This window comes from Zonotrichia leucophrys, chromosome 8 (genome assembly GCF_028769735.1).
Source record: "Zonotrichia leucophrys gambelii isolate GWCS_2022_RI chromosome 8, RI_Zleu_2.0, whole genome shotgun sequence".
NCBI classification, from domain to species: domain Eukaryota; kingdom Metazoa; phylum Chordata; class Aves; order Passeriformes; family Passerellidae; genus Zonotrichia; species Zonotrichia leucophrys.
In genome coordinates, this window is record NC_088178.1 from 28,136,006 (window position 1) to 28,162,994 (window position 26,989).

At 45.3% G+C, this 26,989-nt stretch overlaps 1 protein-coding gene across 12 annotated transcripts in view; it reads left to right on the forward strand.

Moving 5' to 3' along the window:
- NFIA (nuclear factor I A) overlaps nucleotides 1-26,989 on the forward strand; it is a 248,570-nt gene that overhangs the window by 154,899 nt on the left and 66,682 nt on the right. For all 12 annotated transcript variants that reach the window (XM_064720355.1, XM_064720357.1, XM_064720356.1 and 9 more), the window contains 3 exons: nucleotides 3,958-4,032; nucleotides 12,908-13,025; nucleotides 15,350-15,477. In XM_064720355.1, the coding sequence (XP_064576425.1) occupies nucleotides 3,958-4,032; nucleotides 12,908-13,025; nucleotides 15,350-15,477 (321 nt within the window). The remainder of the gene's footprint in view (nucleotides 1-3,957; nucleotides 4,033-12,907; nucleotides 13,026-15,349; nucleotides 15,478-26,989) is intronic.

Consider the following 26,989-nt stretch of genomic DNA (forward strand, 5'->3'; position numbering starts at 1 on the left):
TTTCTTCTGGCTTCTTTGCTGGGATCCAAAGGAAGAATATGTAAATGGCATTGGGAATTTTCTCCCCAATTAAAGCAGCCATCAAGTTATGGAAAAAATGTTTTCCATGTGGTACCTGGTACAGTAACGTCGTGTTGTTGTGCACAATGATTTAATAGTTACTATCCTGATCTTCTTTATTCAATTTGGTCTTATTATCCTGGATGTTTTCCCCCCTTAGGGAAAGATGATCATCCTTGTGGGCTGAAGTGGGATCTTAGGTGATGAGCTAAGTCCTACCTGCCCCTAGACTTGCATGAAGGAATGATTGAACCATTTATTTAATTCCTCCTGGAGGTTGTCAGCCCATCCTTGTTTGGCAGGGCAGCGAGCACGTGCTTTAGGCAGGCATGTGATGGAAGTGGAGCACGTGTTCCAGCAGCTTTGCTGAGTCAGGGCCTGCCCTGGTATTAATTTAACAGCCAGGTATTAATACCTGCCCTGGTATTAATTAACAGCGACGTATATTAATTTGTACCCAAAACTGCCGTGAATGAACTCTGTGAGGTTCATTCTGAGCACCTCCTTTACTACCAAACTGTGACAAAGCTGCAGACACAGCCTGTCATACACAGCAGTTTCAATGTCCCATCTCTTGGATGCTGAGCAAAATTATCACAGTGCAAGTGCTTCAGTAAAGTGCGCCATGAAAAGTAAATCTTGGGAGCTTTCAGGATGTTTAATCATCTTTTCAGTGCAGGAGCTTCTTAATGCTAACATCTGCATATGTAATTGCTTGACTTTACCTGCTTTTCTCCTCATTCAGAATTAAGTGGATCAGCCAAACTGATACATTTTTTGAATTTTGAGCCCTGTTAACATTGTTAGCTTCACATCTTTTGTCAGTGCTGTTGTTTCCCAGTAATTCTTCTTTTACACATTTAAGTTCTTTGTAGTATTTCCCTTGTTTTCTTCTCTTACTGTTATCCAAGCTCAGCAAAAACAAGAGTCCTAGGCCTGGATTTTGCAGTCTGAGCCATCCAGGCAAACCTTTAAAAATTCCTGAACTGCAAATTCACAGACCAGCCATACCCTAAAATACATTCACGATCCAGCTCTAAGCCAAGGGCAAGGCTTTTGTGGGTATCAGGGTTTCCTTAATGATTGGCAAGGCAAGCCCCTGATTTCCTAATGCTTATAAGTAAATATCAAATTGGAGAGTTGTGAAATTCACCTTTCATTTGTGAAATGTTTATTTTTGGTATTGAAGGGTGAAAATCTTGCCATGCTTGTTGCATGCTGTTGTTTAATGATTACTATTGCATGTACTCCCAATAAGGAATGTTCCTGCAGGAGTAAGTGGGCATTTGAAGTGTACCCAAGATAGGAATACTGAAGTCACCATGCCCAAGATAACTTATTCGTCTTCTCTCATGCACTGAGAGTTAGAAGGTATTTTAAATGACACTTTCATTTCTGGTTTCAGTTGTGACAGGTTAAAGTAGCATGGTTTGCCTTGCCACAATCACATTTTTACTGGATAATTACAAAGGGCTCTGGGCTTTCCCTTTAAAAAATCAGCCAAATATCCTACAGTGGCTGTGATTCAGGGTTTGGGGTTTTTTTCCCTTCCATATTTAAATTTCACCTTCACTCTCCTGCCTGGGAAATGCAGGTGGGAGCGGACGGCAGAGCAGAGTCAGGGTGGTGTGCTGCAGGAAAAAACAGCACGTGGCAGATGTTCGTGGCATTGCTGGATGCACTTCTGGAAGTTGCTCAGATGCTGCCATGATGAGCACAGTGTGAGAAGTTACATAGCATGGACTGGCTTCCCTCTGAAGGGCTCTGCGGAGTAGTAAGCGTCCTGGCCCCGATCCAGCAAGGCACTTAAGCATATGCTTAATTTTAGGCACATGAGTGGTTTCAGTGAAGACCTAAGAGAATTATTTTTAATTCACAGATCATTTAATTCAATAGGCAGGTCTGCTGCAGCATATGAAAAGTAGATCTTCATATTAAAAATACTTGGGAAATCGGCGATGAACAAACGTTGTGTATGGGCAGCAACCGTTTCTAAAAAGCAGAATGAGGTAGTCATCACCTTTATTGTGGGAAAATACAAAGCAGATCAGGCAATAGCACTTACAGCTATCTGGGAGCTATTTCTAAATTGAAAATAAGGAAAAATAAAAGCTTGTAAGAACATTTTTTTTCATTTGAAGTAGGGAAAAATTTATTCTCTTGATGTAAATAAAAACCTTGTTTGCAGATTGAGGAATTTGTTTGTGTTGAATTTCAGCATCAATTTCAATATTTTATAGTACATTTATCTACAGCTGGAGCATGACAGATTTGTGTATATTTATATGTTTGTGTACATAATACATATGTATACACACATACACAAGGATGCCCAAAGATATACATATACACAGTTTGAAAACTCATCATTATTGCTGGAGTATAAAAACATGCCTGATGCAGAAACTTGTCTCGAGTCTGTTAGCTTAGAGACTGCATTCGTCTGGCACCGTGGGCTCCTCGCAGAAACAGGGAACTTCTTCTGTGGAGGAGCAGAATTCCATCAGATCTTGGCTGGAGGTGGAAGGCTCACCTCCCTCCAGATCTCTCCCAAACCTTGCCCTGATGCACAGCCTGACATTCCACCCTCTGCAGACCTGTGCAGAAGGTGCAGTCTTTTAGCATCCCATCCCACAGGTAGAAATGGCAGAGGGATATTCTGGATTTGTTTAAACAACCCCAAAAAGAAAAGCCAGGAGTACAAACATGCAGCTGGCATTGGTCCTGTTGCTCTGACCACTAGATGAGGGTGCACAGGTATTCCCAGCAGGAGCGTGGGGTGCAGGAGAATACACAGAATGCAGGGAAACCGTACTGAGCCTGACAAACAATTACCGGCGGAGCAGATGGTGCCCCTGCAAAACATTCAATAATAAATGTGTGCGTGCGCCGGAATCGGTGACTCTAAGTAGGACAGCCTAAAAAGGTATGCCACTTATCCTGTGGGCAAGCAGGACTTTACAGTTCTTTTAATAATCCCTTTATCCTGCGATTTCTGTGGTGACCCTGATTTCCCAAGCTGGAGGTCAGCCCGAGTGCTGCCTTCCCTCCCTCCCTCTCGCTGAGGTCCGGCTCTGTCCCGGCCTGGCTGCAGCTCCTTTGTCACTGAGCACAGCCGTGAAAATTAAATGAACATTTGGTGGTAGGCATGTTTGCAGAGAAGAAGGGAAATGCTGTTATGTAAAGTGCCATCACATTTTGATACCGAGCGTAGAGGCATTCCTTGCACAGGGGAGCTGAGCGTGGATGCCTCAGCCCTGGTTCCTACAGACAGCTCACCAAGTTCATACTTTTCCAAGTTAATATTTTTCCTTTCTAAACCTAGATTTAAATGTTAGAATTTTTTTTATTTTTTTTAGTTGAAAAAGCCTTAATTTAATTTTTTTTAACCATCTGCTCTTCCAAGATCCCCCTAGTGTAACCTTAGAAAAATGAAGAATACATCTTTAAATCTTGTTTGGTTTGAATGAATGGGTAGATAATCCTGATCAGATGTTTCTTTAGAGAATAATGTTTAAAACGATTATGGAACTTAGCTATCCTGTCTGTTTCCTAGGTACAGTATTTTCATTTCAGTTGTGAAGTCATTAGGGGTCATCCAAGGTAACCGTTTATTAAAATAGTCCTCTTTTGTTTCAGATTTCCTGTTGAGATGCTTTAACATGTAAAAATCTCCCTGCTGATGTGTCATGTTAGCTTTCCTAACCTCTAGATAGAAACCACAAAGCAGCCTACATAGCTGTATGACTGGTTACCCACCTACATAAACAATAATTACTGCTAAGTGGGAAATTAGATGTCACATTTTAAGTCTAAATGAAAGTAAAGTATTTGAGAATACTGTCATTAAATGCTTGAAGCTAATCGCAGTTCTCTCTCTCTCTGTTTGTTTTGTAGGACATTTGGGCTTCCAGGACAGTTTTGTCACATCAGGTGTTTTCAGTGTGACTGAGCTAGTAAGAGTCTCACAAAGTAAGTATCATGTTGTGTCTGATTTATGTGGTTTCTGCAATCCAAGCTATTTTTTTCTTTGATTCTTATTGTTCCCTTCCTCGATTTAGAAACAGCATCTTGAAAATTAGGACTCTCTTCTCCCCACTTCTTGCCAGTGGACAGCATTTATGTGCCACTTCTTTTAATGGGTGAAAATAAACCAGCAGAATTTTAAAGTGAGCTGATAAATAATTCGATTCTGCAAACTTGCATGTGCAAGCTGATGAGTTTGTCTGGTACCCAGCTGAAAATGGGCAGAGTGCAGACAAATGCATCAGAAATCAGCTTCCCATGGATCCCTTGGAGGATCCAAGAGCTGTATTGTAACCAAACCTCTGGGAATTACCTGATCTGTGCACATAAACCTGGAAATTTTCTGATGCTGTTTTTTCCCATTGTGTTCATCCATGCCATGTGTACATCCATGTGTGTGTGATTGTTGGGGCTGTCCCAGTGCAGGGCCAGGAGCTGGACTTTGATGACCTGTGTGGGTTCCTTCCAGCTCAGGATATTCTCTGAATTTGGGGTTTGCACACCTGCAAGTTGCTGAAGTCATTAATAAGGCCAACAACAACTGTGCCAACTTCAGCCCTGCTGATCTCACACATCCTGACTTCCCCAGGCCACGTTTGCCATTAGCTGTATGGAATTCTGGCTTCCAGAAGGATTTGGGATGTGACCTTTAAAGAATGCTAATGTCCCCAGCATGAGTGACATGCTGCAGCATGATCATTACAGCCCTGTCAATACTCACTAACAACACCAAATTAAGAGCACCTGTCACCACCCTGCTCCATTGATCAGAGGTGCATTGATTGTATTTTGCTATGACATAATCCAGATAGTCCAAGGAAAGAGTGTGGACAGGCCCTTGCAGAGACACTGCTGCAAAGCCAGGCCTGCAGGGATTTCTTTAGGGATCTAAAAATTCTTCCCTGTGAGGGTGGAGAGCTCTGGCACAGAAATCATGTGGCTTCCTCATCCCTGGAAGTGTCCAAGGCCAGGTTGGAGCAACCTTGAAGTGTTGTGGAAGTTGCCATGGCAGGGTGGAACTGGGTGATCTTTAAGTTCCCTTCTAACCCAAACCATTCTGTGATCTTTTCTCCAGCTAGCATGGAGATAATATCACATTATCACCAATATTATCACCAGTCACCACTGCTCCAGGTGAAACCCTAGCTCTGTGCCCCTTTAAAACCTTAGGGTGCAACCAGTCTCTTTAAATGATAAAAATGCTTCTCCTTCTAGATAGCAGAAATATTTATTTGTCTGCTGGCTCTGGGAACGTAATTTAAATCATTCTGGAGCTAGACTATAACTGGCACAAACCTAGTAGAAAATCCATGGTTTTGAGTGAGAACACCGAGTTTCTCAGAGGATTTTCCTGGTTTATTTCCTCTTTTGGAAATACACTAGCTACTAAATTTGCTTTATATTCAGAAGAAGGATGGTACAAGGAAAGCATGGCAAGTGGGAGATTCATGTGAGCTCTATGCCCTGGAGAGAGGCAGAGAGAAAAACTTTAAAGAAAACATTTCTCCCGAGCTTCCCTCCCTAGCAACTGGTGGGAATTTTGGGAGAAGGGCAAAGTTAAGAGGACTCAGGAGTCAGGAGGAGCTGCTGAGAGCTCAGCACATTTGCGAATCAGTTCACTTGCTGAAGTGCTTCAGCAGAGCCTTTGGCATCTGTCTGGCCGTGCAGGGAGCAGGGACTGGCTGGTACCTGCAGCCAGGCTGGACAGGCCCAGGTTGTCACCAGGGTCTGAGTGTCCCCGTGCTGTGTCACCTCATCTCATTGTGACAGCGCGAGGCTTCTGAGGCCCCAAGGGCTCACCCTCCCCCTCTGCCAGGCATCCCATTTCCCCACAGCCTTATCTTGGCTGGAGCAGCCCTGCAGAGCAGAGCTGCCTCTGGACTCTGTCAGCCGTGCTCCATGTGTGCGCTTTTCCTAGCACAGTGCCCCCCACTCCTGGCTGGAGCCTTCCCAGCCTCCCCCGGAGCTTGGCACTGACCTCCAGAGCATCGTGTTTCAAGCTTATTAATTTTCCCTGATATTTTATTGTAACTAAACTGAAACACTGGGTATCAGAAATCCTAGCACTCAGCATGTTTTGCAAATTATGAGCTGTGTCTGAGATGTTCCCTCTGCTTGCAGTTGACGTGCAGCACCTTCAAGGATGGGGCACCTGCACGCAGGAGGAGCATGGGCTTTATTAGAAATAAGAAAGGAGGTGATGGTGGGAAAAATACAAAGATTCAGCTTTTATCTGTTCCAGACACGGGAGTTTGCACTGTTTTTCATGGGCTCTTTAATAATCCTGGGAGGTCAAGACCTCAGTTTTATATCCTGTCTACAAGCCAGCACCTCTACCAAAAATAGTGTCCCCAAAGCATATCGGGATATCACTTCAGAACTGACTCAGAGGGAAGAGTGCCAGCAACTGATTTAGCTGCACTGCTTTTGATAGCACCCTGGATTTTCCTTGGAGATGCCCCAGACATGTACTGACCAGCCTTAACCTTGTTTACTTTATGAGGTCTGAGAAGCCCACAGCCTGACATGCCCTGGCTACCCAGTGGGACATGTTTAGTGTCAAGTCCAGCAGCACATTCCCAGAAAACTCAGTATTAATTCACATGCTCATATTCAAAGAATTATTTAACATAACAGAGCAACAAGGTAATTGCTGCATATTTGCCTAAATTGGTATGCAAGGTCTTTTAAAGTTGATATAACCCTCTCTGGGTTGTCTGCTTGTTCCTGTGTCCTGATTTGAGACCAGTCCTCTTTCCAAAAAGGTCATCTTTGTGTATGTCCACTGCTATTTTTCTTTCTATGCTTGCTTTTGGTAATACAGTGATAGAAATAAGTTATTTCCCCCAGTTTTAACTGGCCTGAGGCAGCTGTTATCCAAAACTAATCTTACAAAATATTGTGGGTAGCAATTATGTGCTGGGTTTATTTAGTAAAGTTCCCAGAGGTCCACATGACAAGGAGTCTCAAGTAAGAGGCAGTTGTCTCCGTCATGCAAATTTGGGGAATGAATTAATCAAGTGAAAGGTCAGCTGTTTCTGTTATCTATCTTGCCTATCAGTGCTGATCATCACACTTTCTGTGAGCTATTGAACAAGTCTAGACTGTGTTGGTAACAGAAACTTGCTTTCTTCAGTCCTATAGATGCAGATTTTCTTTCGAAATGCTGCCCAGCTGCTGAGTCTTGCAGAGCCTAGTAAAACAGAGAAAAGAGATCATAGATGTGCATCTGAAAAAACAAAGGCTCCTCTCCAGCCCGTCTGATGTGGGTGTTGCAGCTCATGCTGTCAGTTCTCCTCCATTATTAGCAGGCAGAGGGTGTGAGCTCCTCTCTGAGTGTTGTCTGTCACCCCAGATACTGGGGGGACCCTTGCAGATAACAGAGGCTTCATTCTTCCCTCTCTGGAGAGGTCTGTGCTGACAACAAAGGGCTCAGAGCAGAAGCGTCGGGGACGGGCGGCTTTGGGCACTGACAGCCAGCTGTGGGCCAAGTGAAACCTCCTCCTTTGCTCCCTGCTCGGGAAAATATTCCACTGGAAAATATTCCATCTCAGGGCACTGGAGGAGACCCTCTGCAGAGTGTCCCCTTCCCTTGGCAAGGGCTGGAGCGGGGAGAGAGGCACGGGGAATGCATCCCCCTTGGCTTTGAGTGCGCACCATGTGCAGGGAGAGCTGCTGGGAAGATCTCCTCCCTCAGAGGTCATTCAAGCAGCCAGATAAACTGCACTGCCCAGGATGTGAAGAAAGATTTAGGATTTATGAACGTTGGCTAGAGCCAAATCAAACATATTTGTTTGGTGGTGTGTTATTTGTCAAAATGACATCATCCTTCGTGCTGATAAACAAGGGAATTCTGACTGCACCCTGGCCTGGAAATGCCACACGTTGGCTTCAACGTGTGCTGTGTGCAGTGAGGAGCACTGGGGGGGACTTCCAATCCTTCTGGTGAGCCTGTGGCACCACGAGCACACAAACTTGCTCACTGCTCCTGTGCACACGCAGAAATGGCCCAGCTGATTATCCCTGAAACACTCGGACTAATTCCACGGGTGTGAGCAGGACGTTTTGGGAGGCTCAGGATCCTGCATCCACGCTGATGCAGCAGGTGCCAGGCTTGGGGATGGAGCTTTGGGGATGCAGACAGGGCCTGAAGTGTCCTTGCCATGAGGGCAAGGGCTGGGATGGGGAGGCACTGCCAGCACTCCAGGCACAGAGCGTGGGTGCGACCAGGGAAACGCATCCAGCTTTTCCCACAGGAAAAGTGAATCCCAGCACGTCCTGGCAAGGTGTGGGATGCCCTGGCTCTTGTGGAGGGGCTGGGCTGGGCAGTGGATGCCTTTTTGTAGCCCAGAGAGGCTTTTCTCCTCCTCACAGCCACGTGTGTGCAGCCAGGGTGTGATAAACCTGCTGTCCCTGAGCTGCAGCCCGTGTGTTTTCTGCTATACTAAGCACTACACTAGTAAAGGCAGTTAAAGTCAGCAGCATGAAAATTAACATTTAAAAAGATACTCTATATTCCTTAGGAAAGCACTGCTATCCAAAACTCTCTGTGTGGGCTTGGGTATGAGAGGGAGAAAAAAAGATTATAATAAAAAATAGACTGCAGGCATAGAGTGAACAGTTGCCGTGACCTTGCCTTTTGTATGCCATTACACAATTCAATGGCAGTCCACTCAAACCTTGCTCTCGATCAATATCCTATTAAAGCAGCACAAAAAGTCTCTATAAACTTAGTGGTTAGCTATGTTTATAAATGGAACTCAGCATAATTAGATGGTCAATAGCAGGCTGTACTTGTAATTTTAAAATGAACATCACACATTTCATATCTGTTGTATTCGGCGAAGCCTCTTTGAATCTAATGATACAGTGTGGAGCAAACAAAGGCCTTGCAAAAAAAAAAAAACCCACCCAGCTCCCCTTTCCTCCCAGCAGCAGCAGCACAGTGTGTTTCCCTTTGTTTATGGAGTCACAACACAGGAAAAAGTTTATTAGTCAAATGTCATGTTTCTCCCATTTAACCTTAAACACATTATCACTTCACTGCAGTGTTACACGTGTAATGATCTTAGTCACATCCCAGCCCCTCTGTAAAAATAAATACATACAAATGGGGGGAAAAAAGAGAGGCTAAATATTAACGTGGCTTAAAGAAAGTGCCATATTCCAAGGGAGACAGATGCCAGCCTGGCTGGTTTTATTTGGTGGGTTTCCTGTTCTGTAATTCAGTAATTTTTTCAAAATAAATATTGCAATTGGGATTAGTCAGAGGGCTTTTTCTTAATTTCTCTATTAGTTTTCTTGACATTTGGGGTGAGGAGCTGAGCTGGAGGGAGCAGGCTGGGAGCAGGGTGATGCTGCCCTGCATCCCGGGAGTAGAAACGTGTCAGGCAGAGGCACCAACCTTCCTCCTCCTCCTCCTGTTTGAGCAAACCAGCTCCTCCTGCCCCTCTGAGTGTGTCCCTGTCCACAGGGAATTTTTGTGATGCCAGCAGCTGAAATGGGGGCTCCAGGCTGGGTATGGGGTGAGAGGGATCCTTCCCTCTCCCCTCCTTTCAGATAACAGCCCTGGGTCAGGTGGCATCTCGAGATTTTTGCTTTGAGTCACAGTTGCAGTTTCTGACATCCTTTCCCATTTAGGGGGTGTTCCTGAGAGCTGTCAGGAGGTCACTTTGCTGCAGAGCATTTCTTGCAGGGGCAATGGTGTGGTTTAGATGTCATTGCCTGGAGTTTGTGAGGCTGCAGCTCCCAGCACGCTGCTCCACGTGGGGCTGGAGCCTTGTTCTGGGGCTTAGGTACAAGGGAAAGGAGGTTGTGTGGTGGATTGCCACATGCTGCAAGGAACAGGTTTGGTTTAGAAAAGATTTTTAGTTCTGACAGTGTTCTTTAGTTTACACAGAGTTTTTTAGTTTAGATAAGAGTTTTGGCACAGTTTGCACCACTCTGATCCCTTTGCATGCTCTGCAGAGATGCTGCCTTTGCTGGGAGCCATAGAACCCCAGAATGGTTTGGGTTGGAAGGGACCTTAAATCCCATCTCATTCCAGCAGGGACACCTCCCACTATCCCAGGTTGCTCCAACCTGGCCTTGGACACTCCCAGGGATGGGGCAGCCACAACTCCAGCATGCTGTTGTGATTTATGGCAGTAAATGCAATAACTGCAAGCAAAGGTACAAATGGGCTTTGGTGGAAGACAGGCACTGTCAGAAAGGCAGGAGAAGGATCTTGGGGCAGCTCAGCCCTGTGCATCCTTTGCCACAGCACTTCTGGGGCAGAGACCTTGAGCTGAGGGTGGCAGGGTGGTGGCTCCTGTGCAAGGGCTACCATGGTTCAGGAGCTGTCCCCCACAGCCCAGCCAGGCACTTTAACCTCTGCTGGTGTCTATTAAAGATGAGTTTTTATGCTTTAACCCCTGGTTTCACACTGGCATTTGAGTGTGGCAAGGTGGTTTTGGCCAGTGACCAGCACAGCATCCTCAGTGTTTGCTACCCAGGCAGCAGCCCCTGTGGGGTCAGCCCTTTCTGCTTTGCACTGAGTTTAAAAATCATCAGCAATACCTTGTTCCTACCCTACCCCTGCTCTAAACACATATTCCTCTTTTCTATAGGGCCAACTCAAGAAATATCCAGGATTTGGGGAAAGGGCAATAAACAGGGCAGGGAGAAAGAAAGGGAAGCATTACCCACATACCAGTTTTTCTTCCTTATCTCCTTGGAATAAAACTGTTTCATAAATCTGGCACTGTCCAGGAAGTTCATTGTGCCTCAGAAAGAAACAGTGCTTTAATTTAATGCTTACTTTTTATGTTCCTGTTTGGAAAACTGTGTGCTTAACCTGTAAGTTTGGGAGGCAGAGAGTGCAGAGGAATTGCTCAGGAAAGGGTTTGCAGAGCACAAATCTGTTTGGCAAGGAAGTTGCTGAAAACTGTGGAGTAGATGCTGCAGAGAGTACCTTTATGATTGATTTCCATTCAAGTCAGACTGACTGCAGTGTGGTCATTTTTCTAACCCATAACTGCACACACTGCAGCAGTCTGCTATCTGCAGGGTGTCTGAATTATAGCAGTCCATGTCCCTGTTACCTTTTACACAAATTACTTACACCGGTTTCTTTTTCCATGCAAATTCATCAGTTTTACAGCCTCTTGTAGCTGCTGTCAGGAAACTGTTGCAGAAAGCACAAATTGATAAAACCAGTTAATTTTACTGTGCTTAATTTTTCTTTGCCTCTGTTAACACACCCTCTCATATACCCAGCGTGCAGGAAGCCTATGATAGTTAAGAGAAGATAACAAAGGATTTGAGTGTTCTTGTCATAAATTACTTCCCAACTTAATTCCTTTTAATGACCATTCCAGATTTTCTCGAGTTTTAATGGCCTTGTGCATTTTCCATCCCCGGCTTTTAGAAGTCCGTGGATATCCAGGCTGTTCCCTTTCTGTCTCAATGACGTTCTTAAAAGATCCTTGCCAAACAACAACTAATTGTCTTGTGGGGATGATGAGGCAGCTGCAAAGCTACATTATTCCTCTGTCAAATCTGACATTGTGAGCTCCTTAAGACTTGGGGTGAAATACTGGCCCCGTTACAGTCAGTGGCAGCACTCCCAGCCCAGACATGTTAGCTGGGTGATAGGAGCTATCCTGTCTTCATTTCCTCACTCCTTCCCCGTTGGACTGAAAGATTTTTTCATGTTTGAAAATGGGCCAGGTTCTCAGACCAGAGATTAAACTTGGCTCAGCATCGCTGTGTGGCACTGAGGCTGCCTTGCCTTTGTGGCTGTGAATCAGGGCTCTCAGACAATGCAGCCCAGGCCAAGCTGGTGCATTTCATTGTGCAGGACGTCCTTGTTTCAGATGGCTCTGAAATGTGAGACAAACTCATGGTCTGTGATTGTCAGCCCCCGAAGTCGCATTGTCCTGTGAATAGCAGTGGGACAGCCACAGTGGATGTGGTACCATTTGCTGTATTAGTGGCATTTCGGCACGAAATCCATTCTCTGCTGGCTCCAACGTTAAGCTGCTCTGCTCCTTGTCTGCTCCCAGAAGAATACAGCACATGGAGCTCATGCCTTGTGCCTGCAGATTTCAGGGTGTGTAGGAATCTGTGGTGTTTAATGTGAAACCAAAGATCCAACCAAATTGCAGGGATTCGTGTCCCTTGCAAGAAAAATTCCAGTACTGGGTAAGGTGATGGGGTGAAGAGTGGAAGGTCACTGCTGGATAAAACTTTTGGGGAGTAGTATGTCTCTAGCTCTGATTTAGCTGGAGGAGAGGCCAGAGGAAAGCTCATATGCTCTTAGGCAGAAAAGAACTCAGGTTTCTCATCTGCTTTTTTAACCTCTGTGCTTGTGGCTGTACATCACACGTACCCCAGAGGTTCTGAGGTGTGTATTTCCCTGCCTGTGCTGCTTATAGATCCTGCCAAGCACTCTACAGGGATGATGCAGCCTATCTGTAACCATGCCAATAGAGACAACGTGGCCCTAAAAGCAACAAGTTTCATTAAATGTTAGAATGACATTAATAGAAAAGCAGCGCTTAGAGGAAGTCGTGCCGTAATTGTTTAATTTTAAAAAATAATAATAATATCTTTGGAGGAATGTAAGAGAGACTCTATGTCATGGAACATTGTATTCTTGATAAAATTTCCATCTTCTTGATTGCAATGCCAGGTACCATTAGCATTTCCTAATTTCCACATCCCACCTGTTCCCATCGTGAAACTAAACACACCCATGAGGAAGAAGAAAGTGATTTTGAAGTGCAATTCATGCCATATTCACATGACTTACTGACTGCAATCTCTTTTGTTTCCCCAGCACCGATAGCTGCAGGAACAGGCCCTAATTTCTCCCTCTCAGATTTGGAAAGTTCTTCGTACTACAGCATGAGCCCAGGAGCAATGAGGAGGTCTTTGCCTAGCACATCCTCTACCAGGTAATTTAATCTCTGCCTTCTACCAGGTTCCTTGGAAACCCAGGCCAGCATCATTACTCATCTGGGAAAGTAACCATTAAATTCTCTGACAAGCTGTTTGGGGGCCTCACGATGTGGAGCTGTTTCAGATTCACAGAGCTGAATGTTCAGCTGGATTGCAGTAAAGTTCTTTTTGTGTGTGCAAGCCTCTAAGAAAAACTGCTGTGTAGGTCCTGGTTGTACCTGGGTGTATCAGGAGAAGTTCAACTGGAATTGCTGAGTTTCAGCTTGAGAACCTGGAGCATAATAAGATGCAAGGAAAGTCTTGAGATAGACTTTAACGTATTTTTTATTGTAAAAAGTGTTACCTGTGAGACTAAGACTGTTTTAGGATCTTGGTCTATAAAGCATTTAGTTTTCATAAAGCATTTAGAAGTTTGTGACTCAGCCTTTGGAAAACCAAACTGCTAATGCAGATGACTGCCCCATCTGATTTTGATTTTGACTTAGATGCCAACTATCAAACAAGGATATTTTTTATTTTTTACCTTTCACTTTAATCATCCATGAGATTAGATTTATAAACAAGCTCAGTCACTCGAGTAGTCTTGAACACTATTAAGGAACCAGATTGATTTTTCTTCCCCCACAGCCAAAATAGATCACTTATTTCAAAGACATGACAAGAAAGTCTAACTCCTGCCTAACGCTCTTTTACATTTTTATCTCAGCCTGCAGTGCCACCAGCTTTGCAGCGAGCAAGTGCACGTGTGAAAAATCTCCGTAGTTTGAATATAGCTGTTGTTTTTATTTTAAAAATAATAATCTTTAACGAGAGGCTCTTAGCTACAACTTCTTACAGTTTGCAGTGATTGGAAGAACATTCTGTCTTGCACTTAGTGTGCACGCTATGGAGCTCAGTGACTACAATTCCCACTACACATCAATTAAAAACTTTGTGCTGTTTCTTTCTTGCCTGTAAACTGTGTAGCCTACAGCACTCATCATTAGCACCGTTCTCAGGTAGAATTTACTGGTGACTCCAGAAGCAAAAGTGAGGTTATTAATGTTACTTAAGAGCTCAGTTGTTGCTCTTGTATTCTTCTGCAAATAGCTACCACTGATAAGGAGCTAATTATAAACAGCATGGGTAGTTAATAACTTGGTAATATGTTTGTTTTCCTCTCATTAGGCTGTTCCCAGTCAGAAAAAAAAAAAAATTCTTTAAATACACAGACTCAGCAGAATTATCAGGCGGTAATTATATTGTATGCACACAATTTCCCCTATTGACACATAACAATTCTCTAAATTAAGGAATGGCCAAACCTGCATTCCACACATGCCACAAGACTTATTCTTCCTGTTTCTCACCAACTGGTTTTGCACACCCGCCAGCTCCTACCTGTGCAGAGCTTCGGGTGGGGAGGCTGCAAACTCTCAACCAGAGTGGAAGATTTTATGTCTGCTAAATGTGTTCCCCCTACACAGAGGAGCCTGTTCTTGAATGCCTTAAGTCTTAATAGAATACAGATTTTGGGGGAAAAGAAAAAAAAAAAAAACAGTGAGCTGGCCCAGCCTTGGAAAAGTACTTAGAAGAGAAATTCTCAGTAAGGTCCCCACACAGTCTGTACAACTCATTATGGAAAGCAGAGCCAAGCTGAGTGTCTTTGGCTCTGGGATCCTCTCCCTGCAGAACTGCTGGAGCCAGCGGCCACCAGAGACCACTCAAAGGGCTCTTCTGTGTCCTGAGCCTCTGGTGAGGGAGGTGTGATGTATCACAGGGGGATTCCGTAATGCTGACACTGGCCAGAGATACCCATTGGGGGCTTTCTGTGCTTGCTGGCACAGCTGCAGAGTCAAATGCTTCTTGTTGTAGGATAGCGTGAACATTTGAACCAAGAATGGATCCTTCCATCATCCGCCTGCCTATGTTCCTTCTTATGGGACTGGGCTAATTGAAAAGATGGAAAATAAAAGTTTGAACTGATAATTTGCTTTCAGAATTAGCCGTGAAAAAATCTGGCAATGAAAATAAGTCTCGTGTGTCATCACCATATTCATTCAAACTGCAAGAACCATGCAATGCAGATGAAATTCTTGCCTTTTTATTGACCTCTGCGTGCTTTGAAAAATGTCCTACTCTGAATCTGTGAAAGCCTAAATGTCAGACTAACTTCTGGTCAAACTGGTGCGTGTTTAGGGGTTTGGCCTGTGAAATGTTGTTTTGTGTCGCACCAAAACGCCCTAAATCTGTTCCACCTTGAGTTACTCTCAAGCATTTCCCCACAGCAGTGCCTTGGTTCCTCTTCCATGCCCTCATGGTGTGTTCCTTGCATTCCCAGCTCCACAAAACGTCTCAAGTCTGTGGAGGATGAGATGGACAGCCCTGGTGAGGAGCCGTTCTACACAAGCCAAGGGCGCTCTCCGGGCAGTGGCAGCCAGTCCAGTGGATGGCATGAAGTGGAGCCAGGTAAGCCCCGGCTCCCAGAGCCCCAGAACTCCATCTCCACGTGCTCTGTTTGGTTATCAGGATTGCTGTGTTAGAGAGGTGACCAGCTCGAGACGTCTCGTCACTTCCGAGGAACGGCCTCGTGAAATTATGGCAGTGGTTTTATTGCTCCTGCAGCTGTGAATGTTTCTGTAGTGTGTCACTTCTGTGTTTTGGCCAAATATCTGAAGTATTTCAATAATGCAGCAGGAGATAGGCGGTCTTTTTCTGTCAAATTGTCCAGATCCAGTTCTGGGATGGCTTTTTCTAGCAGAAAGCAGTACCTGTCTGGGCTGTGCTCCATCAGTTATGCTGCTTAAATAAATATCCCTAAACTTATATAAGGTAGAAGGACTTTTCAAGCATTATACAACACTTGAGATCACTCAGTAATGACTTTTAAGAGACTTACAGAAGGAGTTGTTTTATTAATCTGTAATGCTGTGAAGTGTGATTGGAGGCTTCATATCAAAACAGATATCACTGGCTGTTACACTTCAGAATGTTGAGGAAGCTCTTTGGCCTCTTATCAGTTAATTTTTGTGTGTGATTTTTCCTGTTGATCATTTTTTTGGGTTATGTTACGTTACATACTTGACTGTCCATTGATCACTTATCCTGAGATCATCTGGGTGCTTAAAACTCTTGGAAATATTTTTCTGGGTCAGTGCTATGTGCACAGGTGAAGTTAATGCCTCAGTGTTGCTTACAGCTAAATAATTATTTTTATTGCCAATAAAAATAACAGAAGTCTTATTTGTTAGAGGAAAGCAAGCAGAGCCTCCCAGAGTTTGGGAAGGTTCTCTAAAAGTGCAAAGGATCTTTTGCAATATGTATTTTTTGTCTTTCTTGTTTGTCTGGATTTAAAATAGTATGGGTTTGGTTTGTTTGGAAGAAACACATGCTTGTCCAGGGCACTGTGTATAATGAACTATAGAGCACAGAAAAGTGAATCCGACCTGCACAGCATTAAAATCAGTTCTGTGGGCACTTGGCCAGCCACCTATATCCTTCATCATGTAGGAAACATACCCACAGCTTTCTCTGGAGACCCTGTCAAACAGCTGTCCTTTACAGCATGCCCAGAAAGTCACCAAATTTGGGCTATTCCAGACTGGGAGGAGACTGATTCCTGTGCCTGGGAGCCCTTGGAGGATCCCCTGCCAGCTGCCCTCTCTCCTCTAATGAGGAGGAGCCAGCTTGTGGGCCCTTATTGACTGCAGATGTGGCACTTTGGCAGGAGGAGAGGGTGGACCTGCAGGCAGGCAAGTGCCAGGCTCCCCGTGACTGCCTTGCCACGGCTGTCCCCAGGGCTCTGCTGCTTGCTGGGAGGTGTCCTGCTCCAGGCACCAGGGGCTGTCCCCTCCAGCAGCTCCAGGCTGCAGAGATGCAGGGCAGAGCTGAGCCTTGCGCTGACGGAGCGGCAGAGCGCGGACAGGAGCTCGGCGCGGAGGGACAGACCCCAGGCTGCTCTGCAGACACAGATGGCTGCAAACTGCTGGGGTCACTGCTTCTGCAGCACTGCCAGGCTGGGGGACAGCTCCCCCCAAAGACTGGGGTGCTCGTTGGTAATGACAAATGTTCTCCATTTGTGCAGCAGCCAGGGGTTGGTTATTAATTCTGCTGTCACTGCTGGTGGCTTTCCCCACATGGGGTCATTGCCTCTGGCTCGTCCAGGCCCTGGCTTGATGGTGGCACTGAGCTGCTGAGCTGGGCAAGGGAAGTACCCAAAGCCTTCACAAAGCACCTCTGCTGCTCTTGGCACCACTGGGTGCCCATTGTGAGGAAGCACAGCTGCCTATGTCAAACTTCCTGAGGTGCTCAGAGAGGCAAGAGCAAGTCAGACAAGAGAAGGTTCTTCCTTCCTCGTGACCTTCCTCACTTATTATAGAAAAATCCCAGATTCTGCTTAGTCTTGCCTGTAAAATGGCAGAAAATCACCTTGCAGCATCAGGGACTGTAGCCAGGTACCAACTAGATATAGCTCAGATCCACCGAGCCATCTATCACTGTCACAGCTGTGAGGAAAAAGAGCTTTCTTTATCCTGCCCACGTGGGATGCACTTCCAAGCCATCCCTGTGCTTTATCCACGCAGCCCCACCCCAGTGGCTTTCCAGCAGCCTGTCCTCTGAATTCATTGCCTCAGCCTCTCTGTGAAGCAGGGTCACTGCAAGAGCACGGCTGACAGAGGGATTACCTGGAGAGCTCATCAGTGGTGAAGGACAAAGCAGTGCTGAGTGTCCTTCCTTGCCCGGGCAGCAGTGGTTGTCACTGGCCTGAGGTGCTCCCCGAGGGACATGTCCTGCTGTGGTCTGTGCACAGACATCACACCTGCGTGTGACACTAACCTGGGCCTTTTGTGTTGGACACGGGGCTTTCACCTCCAAAATGTTTGGGGAGTCTTTAGTGGGCATCTGCCTAGAAAATAATGTAGAAGTGATGTTAACATCCCATTTTAGCTGAGAGCTTTCCACAGCAGTCCTCTCTGAGAGGGAGCTTTGGAGCCTGGACCAGTTTCAGATCCATCCCTTCTGATGTCTTTATTTCCAGAGAAAGGCCTTGCCATTGATTTAATCTACAATCAAAATGGTGGCACAGATTTTAGCATGCAGTAATCTCTGAGCTTCGGTGTTTTGTTTTCTTCTCGGTGAAATTTGCAGCAGAAGTTTAAAGACTAAACCCATCTTTTTGTTTAGCTTGGCACTTCTTTCCCACAGCTCATTTTGTGCAGTGTAGGATAACACAGGTATCAGCAGTGCAGAATGGGGCTGCTTCAGAAGACAGGCTGAGGTTTTATCCCGTGCTGGCAGAGCAGTGCAAGCCAGGTTTCCAAAGTCCATAATTAAACCCTGTCCTCTGGGTTACTGGCCAAACAACAGGAGGAGGAAGTCAGAGCAAGGAAAGGAAGCTTAGACTTGTCTGTGGGATGGCTGCTCTGGCTGGGAAGGAAAGTTCAGAGAGGAGCCAGCAGCCAACCTCCCAGCCCAGTAGGATCCACACCAAAGATAATAATACATCCTTTGCCTTTATTGCCTTTGAGTAGATTGCTTCCTCACAGGAGATTTAGATTTATGCAGAGATAGCTTCTTGGCCTATATGCCTTGACAGGTTTATGGGAGTGAGAGGATGAATATTCCATCTCCTTGTGTCGCATCTGCTTAATTTTGAGGTGTGCACATGAGAAAGAGGGGAGACTCAAACCCTGGGGCAGGTGTGAAGCACACACGTGCTGGTGGCACAGGCACTGGGAGAGGGTGGGACTGAAAGGTGTGGCCTGGGACAGTGCAGGGAAATCAGGGCTGTGGGAGAGGGAGGTGGAAGAAATGCACTTCAAAGAGAGCAAAACCTAGAAAAGAAAGGGAAAATGAGAAGACAAGCTTTAGACCATACAGAAGGGAAAAAGAACAAACGCCAGAAAAATAAAGATTTGACTTCCTAGAAAGGAAATATGAAATGGAATATGTGAACTCCTCCTGGAGAAGGAGAGCACTCCAGGCAGAGGGTTATTTACCGCCAGCCGTGACTCGCCGCTCTACATCTGTCTCCATTTTTTTTCTCTTGAACAAATTCCCTTTTTGGACACTTTTCTTCCTGCTTTGCTTCCCTGTGATTGCCCCTCTAAGTGGTCTTTGGAGGGCAGGCTGTATGCTCAGAACATATGTGCAAACTGGCCGCAGAACAGAAGAGGACAAAACCACTCTGTGTGCTATTTCCATCAGGCTGTGGATGCTTCCTTCCCCCGTGCCTGCTCCTGTGTGCAGGACACAGGCTGCACCTATTGTCCATCCACAGAGCTTTCTCTTGCTCTGCTGAGGCACCCTGGTGTCTGTCTCATGGTGAGACTTCTCCATGGGTGAAGATCCTTCATGCTTCACCCACCAGCAGCATCACAACCTTTCCCTTCATGGCACATCAGGCCTGCAGTGATGAGCAAAGGACTCAGCTTTGTTCCTTTTACAGATATTTCCTGCGACCAAGGGTGCAGCAGTCTCCTTGTGTGTCAGGTGTGACAGCCACAGCAAGCCCCAGCATTAATCCCATGTTCCTTGGGCTGCACTCCTTGAGTCTCACATCCATTTACCTGCACTCGAAAGCTCCTGGGGAGCTCTCCGACCTAAAAAGGCTGGAGTCTGCCAGAAAAGATGAATTTCCCTTCACAACAGGAAGGCTTAGGAAGTAAAACAAAGCAGACATGTAGTAAATTACTTCTGCTTTTCAAATACCTTTTGCGGTATCCTCCTTACCATTACTTTATCTCAGCACTTTCAGTACATAACTCTTGTTAGCTGAGAAGAAGGGCAAGAGAGGATAAAGATGATGTTAGTAAGAAAATAAGGCACCATCACACTGGCTTTGAACTCCTGAATAAAGCTGGCCTGTGTTCAGTTCTGTGGCAGCTCTGCTTGTAATGGGGGTAAGCCATAATTACAGGTATACGTTTTTTAATTCCATAATAAGCAAACATTGAGTTAATGTATATCTCTATTCCACTTATGCAATTTTTTTAATGCATTCTCTTGATCCAGTCCAGGAGTAATGTTCACATTGTGCTCCCTCAGTCATTTTGTGGAACATATGGATGGTATTTGCCAAGTCTGCTTCCATTGTGTTTCTATAGCGTGGTGTGGAAAGAAATGTTTAAGATGCAAATTCAGACTATCCTATTGAATTCTTTACTTAGGTATTCCACTTGTTTCTTTACTTAGATCTTCTACTTTATTCTTAGATCTTCTATGTATTTCTACACAGTAGTACAGTTCCTGGAGGACAGTAATCCCAGGAAAGGTTCCTGTTTGCACTCCTTGCACTTCTTGAGGCATCTGAAGAGACAAACAGCTCTGCTCTGGTTGTGGCCTTGACCAACTTGGTTTGCAACAGGGCTGGAGCTCTCTGCTCCTTTTTCCACTGAGACACTGGTGTGGTTGTTCATGTATGGCCATCCCCTTGCCCCAGCTCCACCCTGGATGTTCTGATCCCATTGTGCTGTGCTGCGCCTTTGTCTGTCTTCACCTTGAAAACCCCAGGAAACAAACAAGACTTTCAGTGCAGAAACCTTAAGGAATTGGCAATACCTCTTGCACTGCATGGCTGATAGACATGTCCACAGTTCCAGGGGCTTGTGAGGTTGATAATTTCACATGAATTTCTCATGGGAGAGCTCCCCCTTTACTCTGCTGGACTCATCTGGGGTGATGATGATGCTTTTAAAGTCAGACTCATGACTGCTCACTGAACCACCCCGGCTGCTGCTGCCTGTTCTCAGGCCACCATCTATGGAACTGTCTGAAAGCAGTTTCTGAGGAATTTCTGTTCTACTGAGGAGCTGAAATCTCATTTTGGAGTATTTCCCTTGCAGTGTCAGTGACCCCTAACTTAACCCTCCCCATGGCTGCTTATGGAACAACCACATGCAGGCAGCCAGTCCAGAACTTGTCTCAATAATGCTTTTCTTAAATCTGGCATGGGCTTTCTCCTCAGCAGGCAAGAAAACTTCTCCATGTTTACTGAGAAACTTTTATTTATGCCATATGCACCAGAAAAGCTCATTCAGGCATAGTTCAGATGACCACAAGAGTTTGTTTTCAACGTCTGTTCGGAATTACATCTTGGAAATTGGAGAGAAAGTGCTATAAGGGAGATCCTAGATAATTTTCTTTGTGCCCTGAGCACAGTTGTTGCCTGGCACTGCCTGGAAGATAAAATTTTATGTGTGGTGTGTCCCAGCATCAGCAATGCAGAGTGTGTCTGTCTGTCCTCAGGCAAAAGGTCTGTGGGCTCATCAAAGGCCTCGACATCGTGCACTAACTCAGAGCCCAGAGAAGTTCTCAATGATTGTGCTGCGTTACTACCAAAGATTCAAGGGATTGACTGCAGAAAATAGCATGAAAAACATGAGAACCATGCATTATACAAAATAAGGAATAGAAAAAGAATCCCTTTTCACTGGGAAAACATTCAACTGCAGAGCTGGAGTATTCAATGTCAAATAATTCTCTGGCACTACTTTTCACTGACCTGCGGCAGTGGGCAGTTTTCACTGGGTCATAACCAGACAGAGGAATTTCATGATCTTAATTAATTTCCTTGAGCTGAACTTTTTGGATACTCACAGGCCTACAGAAGAAAGGCAAAGCCCAGGTAACATCCCTTTTCCTTAGACCAGAGGAGGTCTAACATCCAGGATCCCTGCCAATTGTATTTGCTCAGTATTTCCCAGATGTGCCTTTGAATTGCCCTCTGGTTCTCAGTGTGTGGGGTCAGGCAGTCCCAGAGCTGCTGTGCCTGTACCTGCCTGGTGCAGCAGCTTCATTACACACCTCAGCACATCTCCCTGCAGGCACCAGGGCCGTTTTTTCCTCCACTGAACTTAATATCTAAAGACAGTGGGAACATTTCACACAGGATGGTTCAGGCTGGAAGGGACCACAGTGGGGTCATCTGGTCCCACCTCCCTGCTCAAGCAGAGTCATCCCAGAACACAGGGCACAGTCCTGAGTATTTCCAGTGGGGGAGACTCCACATCCTCTCTGGGCAACCTGCTCAGGAAAGAAGTTGTTCCTCATGTTCAGGGCAAACTTTGTTCTTTAACATGGAACTCAACAAGCAGGCAGCCACCTCAAAAGCTGACTCCAGGTGAACAGGTAGATGCTTGAAGTGAAATGTAGAATGGGAACACACTTCAAGGAACTCCAGCAGCTGTAGGATACAGAGCTTCCCTTAAATGTCTTTTTTTCCATGGAGTCCATGTGTTGCCATATCCCTGCTCTCTGCATTACAGTATCCCATCAAAACACAAGCTGCCCAGTGGTTTTCAAGAACATAAGATTTTTCTTTTCTTCTAAGAGCAATAACACTTATCAACTTTTACTGAAATACCATATCAGCTCCTTGTCACTGGCAGTCTACAGTTCCTGCCGCTAAAAGTTTAATGCATTTACAGGAGCACTTAGGCATCAAGACTTTGATATCACAATCTGTTAGTCACAGGTGCTACATGATAGGTTTGTGTTAGCACATTATAGATCTTTTATCAGATACTGCACAAAATGTGTGTGTTTCTCTGCCAGGCAATCAGAATCAGGCTGCTGCATAGCTGATGAGTTACTCACCAATATAAGTTGTTGTTTATTTTAAACAGAACTTTCCCAGAACTGCACCTTAATGGATAAGTTAAACTCTAATTGGTCAAGGCCAGTGAAGACCAGGAGCTCAATGGAGCCAGGAAAAGCACAGCAGGTCCATGGTGGTGCTTTGAGCATTGTCAGTCTTTCACAGTGGCACTCGTCAAGCCGAGTGATTAACATTGCTCATTTGCCATCACAGACAGAGTCATTTTGACAGCAAATTACCACTGGATCAATAGCTCAGCTTGTCTTTGGCAATTCACGTAGTAGCATGAGACCTGTGACAACTTGCCATGCTGCTGGCAGTGCTGCCTCAAAACCATGGAAGGAAGCTGGAGGTAGGGGAAGAACTGCTCACCGAAAAGTCAGCTCAGACTGAAAAGTTCTAGATGCTTTCACATCCCTCCAGGGCTCCTTTTATTATTTTTTTTTCCAGACTCTGGACAACACAAAAGAACTTGGCCTTGGGATTCAGCCTAAAGTGTACTTTCCATTTTTAATAAAATTAGTAATCCCATGCAAGTGTTGAAGCACATGCCTCAGCTTTGCTGTAATCCCCTGAGGAAAACATCCCTTCAGCGCGGTCCCGGAGCAGTCGGGCAGTCGGTCAGCCCTGTGGCTTTGCTCCTTGCATCCAGTTCCAGATGTCAGGAAATGCATCATTTAAAAATGGAGATGGAGCTGTAGGAGTTCTGAGTTGAAAATGCAGAAAGAATTCTCCTGTAGTTATCAAATTAAAGCTGTTTTTGACTGGCCTGGTGCTAACATCACCCCTACGTGCTGCTTCCGCTGACCTCGGCGGCTGAGAGAAAAGCAGATCTTTTGTGCACTGGCACAGTGTAAGGTCACCTGAGGTATTTCTGTCACCAGGCACAATTCACATCACCTGCATCCTTTTTCAGATGTATAGGAAGGATTTCCTGCATAGAACACTATTCCCTGACAAAGGCTGGAACGATACTTCCCAATGAGATCAGGATTCCTGGGATGGCAGTGCTGTGTTAGCCATCCATGGGCCTGAACTTCCTCAGATGTTGCTGGTGGCCAAGCAACAGTCTGTTACCACCCATTGTTGACCAGAAAATCAAAGAATGCTGGCATGGTTTGGCTTGGAAGGGATCCCACAGCCCCAGGCAGCTCCTCCCACCATCCCAGAGCCCATCCAGCAGGGATGGGGAGTCCTCAGCCTCTGCACACAACAGCCCACAAAATGTAGCTTAAAGCCAAAACTGTGATGTGTCTTGGGCTTCAGCAGACACTTCCTTTCCACAGGTGAGCTCTGAAAGACAGAAGCTCCTCTGGCTGACTGGGGCTGTGCATTTCTTGCTGCTTTGGGGTCTGTCAAACCTGAATCTTTGTGAGCTCCAGACAGCTCTCCTCTGACCCAGAGACCCTTGAAGATCATCTGATAGTGCAGCATGGGGCTGTTAAGTTGCAAAATGGCATTAAACACATTAAAAGTAGTCTTCCAAAAATTGAGCTAGTCTTCTTGTTTGCTTCTGGGACCAATTCAGGATGTTGACTTGGATCTATAAACTCTCCTATAGATTAGATCTTGGTTGGGAAATGGACTACATTCCTTTCATGTGCTGTCTTAGCAGTTGAGATCAGCAGACTTGCTTTTTCTAATGTGTTTGGGAAGCAGAAGCAATATTTTATCTCCTGTGGTATGCTGCTGGTATAGAAATGTTCAGGCTTATTAATTCTTCAGGACACAGGAAAGTCTTCATCACCTGTGTAGGCAGTCATGGGAAAGGACCCACTGCAAAGACTCCATTGAACTCTTTCTTTTTTTATTTTTTTTGAAAGCAGCTGGAAAATATTAGTAATCTTCAGAGCCAATATACTGTACATATTGAGAGCCAGTAAATGATGCATATTATTGCAAATTCCTGTGCACTTCTGCATTTTATAAAACAGATAACTAAAATACTCACCTAGCCAGATCGGCTCCCCCAGGGATGCACATTTCCAAGCAGAGGACAAACCAAAAACACAGAACAGAGCAAAATTTGCCAAATAGAAGGCTAAGTGTTTGAAACAAATGGTTTTAAGATCACTGAGTAAGGAGCGTGACCTCCTTTTGCATCAGTCAAGGCAACTGTGAAACTTTGTGAAAGAAGCTCACCACAAAACAGATGCTGGGCTATCTTAGGTAAATAAGTTACAAAAAAATAATAATAAACCCCCCACACACACTTTTTACAAAGCACAGCTGTGTAAATATTGCATGAGACAGGGGAGAGGGGGAGAGATGTAACATACACCCTTTTTTTATGCAGAAGTTCTGCTCTGGGCACTGTTTATTAACATTCCCAGTACAACCATCACTCCAGTGCCTAGCACACAGTGCAGCTACTGTGCTCCCTGCACATGTTTGATCTTGGCTTTGGAGGAGAAACAGGCTTTATTTTAAAGGAAACATTCTCACCCAGAGATAAAAGGTGCAAGGAGAGGTGTTAGGAGACGGGAGGAATTACAGGATCATGGAATGGTTTGGGTTGGAAGGGACCTCTAAAAGCTCATCCCATGGGCAGGGACACCTTCTGCTATCCCACGCTGCTCCAAGCCCCCTCCAGCCTGACCTTGGACACTTCCAGAAGACCAAATCTCATCTCTTTTTTCCATTCTCTTTCCCACACATTCTGCCACACTGACTTTAGATGTGCTCCTGCTTCTGCACCAGGTGAGGAGCAATTCCCCTTAATTTCATGGTGCTGGATGCCTGCTGCAATTTTCCTGCTTTTCTCAACTGCCAGGTACAGCACATTCCAGCCTACAAAAATGTGCCCACAGAGAGGAGCAAATGGCTCCTCTCAGCTAGACCAAAGGCTCACCTGGACAGGCAGTTCACTCTCTCTGACAAGAGCTGGTGCTGGACACTTCAGGGAAGATAACAACAGTAGGAGAGGCATCCAGTGTTGCTTTTCAGAGTACAGCCTCATGGATTTTGGCAGCAAACAGCTTGGTTTCACAAGCCAGAGGTTTTGTTCACATCTTTGGGACTGACTGCCTTCAGTGAACTTTCCTTTCAGAGATGTGCTTTTAACCCATTCTTTATTTTGGCCCCCACAACATCCCATGGCAGAAAGTTGCAGTTTTACTCAGTGCTGCATGAGGAAGAACCACTTCTTTTGTCTGTTGCCTGATCATTTTGCTGGATGCTTCTTAGTGGTTTTCTTTTTCACTGCCAGAAGTAGTGAATAAATCATTCCCCAGTTACTTTCTTTACTTTCCTTTGAGTTAAGTGCTGCCCAACGCTTTGACCGCAGCAGTCAGCGAGCACAGGGAAGCACAGAAATCCATCTGCAGCCTCTCAGCTCGGGTAACAGTTTGGCTCAGTGGCTGCAGAGCCATCTTATACCTGTAGAAATGTCTGTGTGCAGTGACAGCAGCTCTGCTGTCCACCCAAAATGGGTTTTCTGTGACTTCCACCCCAGAGCTCACGGTGTGAATGCAGTGAGCCTAAAGAAAGGATGATGTTTTAAGTTCATTCAGTTTCCAGCTTCAAAGAAACTTAAACCTCAACATCTAGCATGGCTGCAGCTCTGTTCTGGTTCCATCTTTCCCAGGGAAGAGCAGGAGATCCAGCACATCCTGCACCTCTGCTTGTCCTCAGCACTCCAGTACAGCCCTACTGACATCATCCTTTCTGCTCTGCCCTTACATCAGTGCTCGCTGCTATTTTTAGTGTGATATACACCAAAAAGCATAACATAAAGAGATCCTCTTGCTAAATTTAGCTGGAAAATTATAGGCTGTTTTACTGTTTTGTGCACAGTCTTCATTTGCCTCAATAGATTTGCTTGCAGATCTTCAAACCCCAAAAAGCCAGACAAGTGAGGTGGTACCTGCAGCCCCAAGAGCAGCACTCTGGAGAAAAATGGGACTGTTTTATCTCAACAAGGGCTGGAGGCAAAGTCTTGGGTTCCACTTATAGGAGAGAAATAATTTTATTAAAAAAAAAAAAAAAAAGGAAGGATTTACAATCAACAAGATTTGAAAAATATAAATGTATGGATTATCTTTCTTCGCATTTAGTGTTTTATTGCAGCAGCCCACGTTTGTCTCCAGGAGTATTATCCATGATGCAGCACACTAATGCACTACCTTGCTCTGAACAGGAGAAAGCACTTTGGATGTAGTCCAGGTTTAACCCTGTCTTAGGGCTTGCTTTTACTTTTAAACAAAATAGCAGCAAATGGAAGTAAAGCACCATCCTGACTCTTCTCGGAGTGTGGCCAATCCTACATGTGAGGAGCAGCTTTGAGACAGAGGTGATGCTCATTCCCACCTGGTTCATGACTCCTCTGCCTCTCTTTGCCCTTTCAGTCCCACAACCCAGCTCTGCTCTCCATCCTTGAGTGAA